The sequence below is a fragment of the Strigops habroptila genome, chromosome 20, assembly GCF_004027225.2.
Source record: "Strigops habroptila isolate Jane chromosome 20, bStrHab1.2.pri, whole genome shotgun sequence".
Taxonomy (NCBI): Eukaryota; Metazoa; Chordata; class Aves; order Psittaciformes; family Psittacidae; genus Strigops; species Strigops habroptila.
The window spans coordinates 2,830,840-2,839,915 of NC_044296.2; the positions used below are offsets into that span (position 1 = coordinate 2,830,840).

Sequence of the window (9,076 nt, forward strand, 5' to 3'; positions counted from 1 at the left end):
GTTTTGAATTTGACTTCAACTTCCTCCTGTACCACCATAAACTCTTCTTCCGATCTTTCACAAAATAAAAACATTAAAAACTTGACAGAGAATCATCAACTGATTTTGACTAATGTTTGAGACCTCTTTTGTTAAAAGACGCTGAAAGGCATGCTGAAACAAGCTAAAAAAGGAATTTCTAGAAAATTAAACTCCTTGGTTTTCCTTAACCCGAAACAGTCTCAACTTAGATTCCCAACATGGAGTTTAGTTGTGTTGCTTCTTCTGTACACTTTCTCCAGTAACGGGTCTGGTTACTGAGTAACTTGGGCTGTACAAGATATTTTCCCAGGTTGTTTCATTCAGCCTAATTGCTATGACCTGCTTGTGTAAGAACACTGAACAACTGGGACTCACTGCCTGTCTCCTCTGAGGAGTTCAGTAAGCAGTTCAAGAGAGAACTGCTGTAAGCTCCCTGCTGCATCTCCCATCTTTGGGGACTATGGTGGTCCTTTGAAACATCTAATTTTTGGAGATTGTTGTTGATTGATTGTTGTGTTGAAAGCTGCTATGCCACAACTGGATGCCCACACATCAGCTGTTAGGGTTCACTGCCCAGTGTGAACCAAGCATTCACTCAGCCCACGGACTGAGATGGGTTTAGACTATGATCACAGAATGGTTTGGGTTGGAAGGGACCTTAAAGCTCATCTAGTTTCAAGCCCCCTGCCACGGGCACAGACACCTTCCACTAGCCCAGGCTGCTCAAACCCCTGTCCAACCTGGCCTTAAAGGTCAAACTAGGGATGCAGCTGGGGTAACTAAGACACTGACGCACAGTTACTCCTGCCTACTGCCATGGATAGGGGAAACATGGCAAACCAGAGGTAAAAAACCAGCTGGAGATGGCAACATCTCAAACTGCCTCAGCTGGTAATCCTGAAATTGTGAGTCAGAGGCTTCTCTGCGAGGATTTATGAATCACTGTCACTGCTAAACTGGAAGTCAGGCTATCTCAGCAAAACCACAGCTGGAACTAATCCCACACCACATTTAACACACAAAAGCAAAATGGGTCGATTGGGCTTTTTGCAGACTACAGAGCACCACAGCATCAGCTGGATCACTCACTGTAAAATGGAATGATGGCCCATGGAGAGGACAGGTATCCAAAGAGCAAAGCTGTTCCCAGTGCCACAGTAAAGAGGAAAGCAGCTGCAAGGGTGATCTCTAACACAGTTCCATTACAAGGAATTATAGCCAGATTACTACATGAATAATAAATGCCGTTATTAGAAATAATGAAACAAAATGCTCAGGCAGTCCTTCCACTAACACATTCATTCCCCCATCAGGAAAACCTTTCTAACACAACACACAAACCATGAATTGCTAAATCTTCTCCGATGTGCTCCATTTGGTCCGGATATTCCTGAATTGCAGCTCTCCCATTGTTTCAAATCGGTCTCTGGGTAATGCACTAAATGGCAGCCAGCTTCCCCTCCGTAAATCAACCACCAAATCTAGAGCGCGAGGTGAAAGCAAGCACTAATATCTCACTTATGTTGTGTTCTGGGAGCTAAGTGCATATACCTGCAGCAGGAAAGGGATTTTTCTCTCATACCTCTTACTTACCACAACTCCCAGACTAGTCACTGGCTGCTGGCCAGGCTCAGCTTCTCATTTAAGCTGTAGGAGAACAGAGAGTGTTTTCTTTCAGCAATACACTTTGTTCCATCATAGTCAATGAGAGCAGTTTCAGGACACAGAAGGTGGGTTGGGATTTAGAGATTTATCCTTGTGCAAAGTGGAACCAACCAATGGGCTCAGAGCTCCTGGATGGGAATATTTTAAAGCAAATACAAATAAGCAAGATAGTAAAAAACCCTAAAATATAAAAAATGCCCAAATGCAGCTATCGTATCTGAAGGCAATAAAACAGGCATGTCCAGCCCAGGTTGAATAAAGAAAAAAGAAACACAGCCATCTACATTTATTTTTTCTTTTTTATAAAACCACTATTTTGAAAATCACTGTAATGTTTCTTTAGCAGTGTTCTTTGGCTCTACAAACACCTTTTCCCACTTGATTTACAAGGCATACCTGACCACAAACTCAATTCACTATCATTTAAACCACTATTTTGAGCTTTCTTTCCATATAGGATAAGCTGCACTGTTTACGATATGCCCTGACTTCTGTGATGTGCTTCTGACTTGGTGTTCAGGCTGAAATGTTCAGACATGGTGGTGTCAAAGCTCTCCTGTCATGGAAATTATAACCTATTATAGCCTATTTACCTTTTGCACACATCTGCTGCTTTTAAGATGAATTTTGAAGATTGACCCCCAGCCCAAAAAGGATGAATCTGTGTTTTCATCACTATTGTCCAAAAGAGAAGTGGAGCATTCAATTTCCAAATTCACATCCTTTCCTCCAGACTTTGTTCTTGCCATGGGGCTGTGGAAAGACCCAACCGTGTCCCCAAGCCTTGGATTTGCCAAATCCTTGCAGGAGATGAAAAGCAGAGCGCTATGTTACATTACAGACCAACTTCTGCTCTGTAAATAACCGGGATTTACTCGCTTCCTCGTGAAGGTGCAGCACAAAGCCTTTCTCCATTCCAAAGGCAACCACCAACCATTCCCCAGGCAACCAAAGCTCTGAAGTACTGCCCCAGCCAGCACAACACACAGGCTGGAGGGAAACTGCCCATTGCGAGTGGGGGAACGGACACAACCCAAACCACGCACCCCAAACCCCGTCACAACTTGGGTCCCTCCTTTTAGAGATCCTCTCCAGTATTTGGGGGATTCTCTTGTTATGTTTTTAGTCAAAGTTTCTCTCATCATCGAGCCCACAACTGCTCTGAGTGGGAGCTGGGAGGGCGGCGATGCCCCCTGCTCCCTACAGGAGGCCCCCGCTGCCGCCCCTCTGCTGCCTCCGCCGCTGTGAGGCGCGGCCGCCCCGAGGCGATCCGCACACCCCGGCCCCTCTCGGGCCCTCGCGCCCCGCTGCTCCGTGGCCGGCTTCCCCATGCCTGCCCTCCGCGCATGCGCGAGGCCGGCCCAGCCCCTCCCTTCCCCCGCAGTTTACCTCAGCCGGGCGGGGGCGCGGACACGGGACTCGAACCGGCGGCTCTGAGGGGAAGTGAAAGCTGCGAGACCGCGCCAAAGCCTCCCGGCCGAACCCCTCCAGGCCTCGCCCATCCACAGCGGGCGTAGCCAATCAGAGATTGCCATTTCCCCCCCTCCTCTCCGCCCCGAGCCCTTCGAACCAATGCTGAACCCCCTCACGCTGCCAGCCCATAGAGAAAGAGCTCGCAGTTTCGCTCCGCCTCCGAGCTCCCAACAGCCAATGGAAAGCGAGACTTTCCGAAGGGCGTTTTCACCGCATTGGAGACTTTTCGCAGTCGGGGGCGGAGCCACGGCGAGAGGCGTGGCCTGCAGGGGCTATATAAGGACCCGCTGGGGGTGCGGTGCCATTTTGTGTACGAGTGCCTGGGGAGGGGCCGGAGGGAGGCAGCGGAGGGTTTCGGGGTTCGGACCAGAGCGGCCGGATGGTGAAATCCTCCCTGCAGCGGATACTCAACAGTCACTGCTTCGCTAGAGAGAAAGAGGGGAATAAAAGCACCATCATGCCCGCTGTGTTGAGCCTCAGTACCGGACAGAGCAGGTGAGGGGCCGGGGCCTCCCTCAGCCTTCGCACCGCTGGGCGCTCGCCGCCTTCTCCTTCCCCCTCAGGGCCCACCCTCCTCCTCGTCCCGCAAGCGCCGGTCGCCTCCCCCGTGGCCGGGGGGGGAGGGGTGCTGTGTGGCGGCAGGGGGAGGGGCGGCCCTTGCCGCCTCAGTGCTGGGCGCTGCGGCCTGGCCCCCTTCCCTCCTTCCCCCTCCCCCAGAAAAAGGAGGGAGGGGAGGGGGGGAAAAAAGGTAAAAAAAGGATTTTTTTTTAACGGCCAAGGCGGCCGCAGCGCCGCGTGCACCCAGCTTCGGTGCGGTGTCACCCGCCGCTGTGCTGGGCGACACGTCCTCCCCTCCCGGGGGGTGCCTGCGGCTGCCTCCCGCCCTGTGCCACGTTAGCTGCCTGCGGGAGAGCTCCCTGGAGCTGTCACAGCCACGGGAGGAAGCCTTGGAACCACCTCGTCGCCTCTGTAAGCGGCTCCCGAGCAAGCCAACGGGCCGAAGGGAGCCTGGAGACAAAGCCGGGCCGGAGGCAGGGCCTGGAGGTGCCTTCTAACCCCTGGGGGGGGGAAAGAACAACAATTAGGCAAAGATATCAAAGGATTTAAGGCTGTTATCCCCTTATGTAATCGTAGATATTCTTGAAATCTAATCGAGGGTACTGAGCCTAGAGTAGAATGTAAGAGCGTTAGGAGAGCTGCTAGTTTAAAACTGAACCGAAAGATTAAACAATCCCGACAGATGCTGGGGTGGAACTACCTGGATCGGGGTGACCGATCTGGTGTGATGGACACTTGGGACATCAGTCTGCCTCGTATGAGGGGAGCTGGGATTAGACCTTGTATGTGGACTATGAAATGAGTTCTAGCATTATTTTTAGAGGGCCATTTTTATAATTCACTGCTGTTTACAGCTTATTTTTCCTCCAAGAGGTGTAGGTGCACACAAAGATCACTCTAAAATACATTATTGATTGCAGAGTGTAGGCAGCCTTCATTATGCACCACCCTTCATTGGGGGAAAGGGGAAATTCTCAAGGGTTGCCACTGCACAGTTCTGAACTGGGTGCTGAAAGGTTTATTTGTAAGGTAATTGGGAATGCATGGCTCTGCAGTCATTGTGAGAGAAAACAAGTACGTAATGCTAGCACTAAGAGGAAGTGTCTTTTGACCCTTTCAAAGAGCCTAAAATAATGGATTGAATGCTCCTTTTATAGTGTAATTTTATTTTTTTTAAATAAAACTTTGCAGTCGCTGTGTTGACTAATGTCTTCCAGCATATAATATTTGACCTATATCGACAGTGCCTTTCTAATACAGATTATTCATCCCAAATTTGCAGCTCATGGAAAAAAAAGAGGGAACTTGTGTGAACTGTGCAAAATGGTGGATTATTTGGTACATGTTTATTCTGATTTGCAAATGGCTGCTGGCACTCACAGACAGGATGATTGTGAAAATTTCCCTAAGGGCCTCGATTGCTGCATCTGCTGAGATGACGCAACTCAAGAGTGAGCCTGCAGGGTGAAGGATGGTGCAGAGGGAGGGGCTAGGCACCATGGCTCTTGCTACAGTAGAAGGTTTATTCGGTTAAGCAGGCTTATGTGGATGGTGTGAAACTTAGCGTGCATACAAGAAATAACGCTTCGTATCTTAAGAGGATAACATTCTTAACCTGAAGGACTGAAGCAGTGTAAAATTGCTCTGAGGAATTCAGTAGGAAGGTTTGTAGGTTTGCCAGATACTCAGGTATGGTCTCAAAGTGAAAATTGGTGATTTTGCTTCTGAGCATGGTGAAAGCATTTGAGGTAGTGATATCTGTGAGCCTATTTCATGTAGTTTGCTGAACCTCGGGCTGAGAGTGCTGGTGCCACGGTCAGAGGTGATTAGGGATATGCATCACAGGGAAAAATGACCCCTGGCTTGCTGGGGGCACTATACTTGTAACTCCGAGAACAAGGTGGGGGAGAAAATGGCATCTTGTGTATGTGACAGTAGAATGGTTCCTCTCAAGTTTAGGTCAAGCATTCTGCTGCCTTGGTATCGAGATACACCCTGCTCACTTCAAGCTGAGAGTATTTTCATCTCCAAGTGAGTCTTTCCTTCAAAATACTGCAGTAGCAGCTTTCTGACCCTGTGGGTCTGGGTGCAAGGCAGCAGCGTTCTGTCCCTGGTCTGGAGGTTCCTTTGTCTTGCCACTTGCTTAGGTCGCAGTGGGAGGAGTTCCCTTGCCCTAGGTTGGGTTTTATTTTCTAAATCTTGCCATCTGATCACTGTTTAAAGCATCTAATTCCTGTAATCCCTTTGTCTAACACTCTCTTTTTGCACCTCTAACTGTGCTCCCTTTCTAGTTCCAGGGTTCCCTTCAATTGCTGTAGTAACCTGGGTCCGGGGCCTCGGTGGTGCTCCTGATGTCCCTCACCCACCCCTGAAGATCCCAGGTGGGCGAGGGAATAGTCAGAGGGATCACAATCTTTCAGCTAATTTATTTTATTCGGTGAGTATCGATAATAAACAGCTTGCTGTGGTGAGCTTGAATGCATTTCTTGCCTCAAGCCTATCAATGGGATTACCCCTTCTCCGAACTGAACTGGAAATAACCTTGCACATCTCACTGCTGCAGGATAATCGGCTGAATGTAACAGAAGAACTAACATCTAATAACAGGACAAGAATTCTGAATGTCCAGTCAAGGCTTACAGATGCCAAACACATTAGTTGGAGAGCAGTGCTGAACAACAACAACCTCTACATAGAAATTCCCAGTGGTGCTCTGCCTGAAGGGAGCAAAGACAGGTGGGTTGGCTAAAATGCAGCTCTGGTTTAACTTGCCTCTGTCTCAAAGGCCTGTCAGTAGGGTGGAATAGCACTTCACTGTTGTTGGTTTGCCCCCATTGTTGTGAAGTTTGAAGCCTTAATTATGGTGCTAAACAGCAAATGGTTTGGGCTGGAAGGGACCTTAAAGCCCATCCAGTTCCAACCCCCTGCCATGGGCAGGGACACCTTCCACTAGAGCGGGTTGCTCCAAGCCCCTGTGTCCAACCTGGCCTTGAACACTGCCAGGGATGGGGCAGCCACAGCTTCTCTGGGCACCCTGTGCCAGCGCCTCAGCACCCTCACAGGGAAGAACTTCTGCCTAAGAGCTCATCTCAGTCTCCCCTCTGGCAGGTTAAAGCCATTCCCCTTGTCCTGTCCCTACAGGCCCTTGTCCAAAGCCCCTCTCCAGGTTTCCTGTAGCCCCTTTAGGCACTGGAGCTGCTCTAAGATCTCCCCTTCAGGAGCCTTCTCTTCTCCAGGCTGACCCAGCCCAGCTCTCAGCCTGTCTCCAGAGCAGAGCTGCTCCAGCCCTTGCAGCACCTCTGTGGCCTCCTGGCCTCACTCCACCAGCTCCACATCCCTCTTGTGGTGTTGCCCCAGAGCTGGACACAGAACTGCAGGGGGAGTCTCCCGAGAGCGCAGTAGAAGGGGGAGAATGTCCTCTACTGGTGTTGATGCTCTTGTGTAAGAGGCTGCAGCTTAAGTGATCCTGCTTTGAGGGACTCTCTTCTGTCAGGCAGAACCACCCAAAAGGTCTATGATTTCAAGCTGTGCTCCCAGATATTGGGTGGACAGCTATCTATCCCCTGAGAACACCAGCCTGGTTCTGAGCCTGTCACTGCAGTTCTCCCTTCAGCTGCCACAGCAAAGTGTGTTTTCTGTGTTACTGAAGATTTCTGCCCTGGAGTTAGACCTGGGGCTTGGGGATCTCCTGTGGGTATGAGTCTCCACCCCAGCCTCTTCCTCAGGCCTGTGAGTTCATGTGCATATGTCAACAGGGTCTGACTGTCCCTAAAGTAGGTGCTTGGTCGTGTGTGCTGACCATGTTGTATTTGTCTTGCAGTTTTGCAGTTCTTCTGGAGTTTGCTGAGGAACAGCTTCGAGTTGATCATGTGTTCATTTGTTTCCACAAGAACAGAGATGATAGAGGTAGGTGTTAACTCACCGCACTATCTCCAGCGATGGGAACACTGAAGCTGGGTTTGGTGCACGATTTTAACTGTTGTACAGCCTGAGTGGATGAAATGTTTTCTGCTTTTTTTTCCTAGCTGCATTGCTCCGGACTTTCAGCTTTTTGGGCTTTGAGATTGTGAGACCAGGGCATCCCCTTGTCCCCAAGAGACCAGATGCTTGCTTCATGGCCTACACGTTTGAGAGAGGCTCATCAGAAGAAGACTAGATTGCAATGTTTGCCTCTTAGAGCTTTCTTGTTGTCTATAAAGATGATTCTGTAGAAATTTTGTCAACATCTATTACAGTACATATATAACTCTGTATGAAATGTTGTGACCAACTGCTCTGGTGGTGAGATGTTGAAAATTTCAGACTCCACATCTTTCTCTGGATTTGTGCGCATGTTGTGGTTGTGCAAATAAATGCTCCCTCCAAATTAGCAGTATATTTCTTGAAGTTTAATATTGTGTTTGTGATACTGAAGTATTTGCTTTAATTCTAAATAAAAATTTATATTTTACTTTTTATTGCTGGTTTAAGCTGTTTAAGACTCACACTCGAGGAGGTGACTCTGGAACTGCCCCCACCATTAAAGTTGCAGGTATGGAAAGGTGTTGGTCATTCTTTGCTTGGCTGGAGCTCATGGCTGTGATCTGCCAGGGCTTGAAGGAGTTCAGCAATCCTCTAAAAGCCCTGCTTTGGGTGAAATAATTGTCCACTTCCACTGGTATTTTGGGACACTGCATCTGTGCTCTGTCACTGTTTCACAGGATACTTCAGGGCATGTGTTAGGAGGGAAGGCACAAGAGATGCTGGGAAGCATGCTCGTGGTGGCCTTTACCTTCCAGAGTGTTTAAGTATCAAATGCAGTTTTGATACCTGATGTCTTGGTGTTACAGAAGCAGTGGAGTCTTAAAGCAGTGTGTATTGGGTGGCCTGATGAGGTCTTTGGCTGCAATTGAGGAAGACTGGTGGCACTTCTTAGAGCCAAACACTGTCATCGAGGCTGGGCAGCCTCCAGTGCTGCCTGCGGGGTAGGTCATGATTAGGAGGATGGGCTGTTGTCCAGTGGTGCCTGTTCTTTGGCTCCACAGGCACTTGGTGGTGGTCCAATGTTCTGGATACTGAGTGGAAGGGAAAAGGGCTGCTTGTGTAGTGCTGGAACTAACAACTTGTGCTGGAGTTACTAGAGAGACATCTCCTAAAGGGTTGGGCTTTAAAGCATTGTATTCCCATTTTTTAATTTTTCTTTTTCCCTAGCATTTGCAGCTTTGGAGGCTTGTTTGGCACCGTTTGAACTGATTAAACTTTCCTCTACAAAACCTTGGAGCGAAATCCCTGTGATGGGTTATTTTGCCAGGCTGTGAGTCAGTGTAAATAAAAGAGCCTGATGGTGAGTGTGTGCTTTGCCAGGGGCCTGGCATCCACT

The 9,076-nt window shown here is 49.0% G+C and overlaps 2 protein-coding genes across 6 annotated transcripts in view; one reads left to right on the top strand and one right to left on the bottom strand.

The window, feature by feature from the left end:
- LOC115618068 (nucleolin-like) overlaps window positions 1–3,188 on the bottom strand; it is a 32,819-nt gene extending 29,631 nt beyond the window's left edge. For 2 of the 5 annotated variants that reach the window (XM_030509218.1, XM_030509217.1), the window contains exons 1-2: window positions 3,076–3,172; window positions 1,615–1,814 (exon numbers count right to left, since the gene is read on the bottom strand). The gene's annotated coding sequence lies outside the window, so the exon portion shown is untranslated. Of the gene's footprint in view, window positions 1–1,614; window positions 1,815–3,075 lie in introns of all 5 variants that reach the window. The other 3 variants (XM_030509221.1, XM_030509219.1, XM_030509222.1) reach the window with 3 other exon arrangements.
- Window positions 3,189–3,457: 269 nt separating this feature from the next.
- Window positions 3,458–8,174, top strand: OAZ1 (ornithine decarboxylase antizyme 1). The gene is given in 6 exon segments (XM_030509232.1): window positions 3,458–3,654; window positions 6,009–6,066; window positions 6,068–6,154; window positions 6,281–6,453; window positions 7,538–7,623; window positions 7,743–8,174. Coding segments are annotated over 6 exon segments (651 nt in total). The 5' UTR covers window positions 3,458–3,538; the 3' UTR covers window positions 7,874–8,174.
- Window positions 8,175–9,076: the final 902 nt, after the last annotated feature.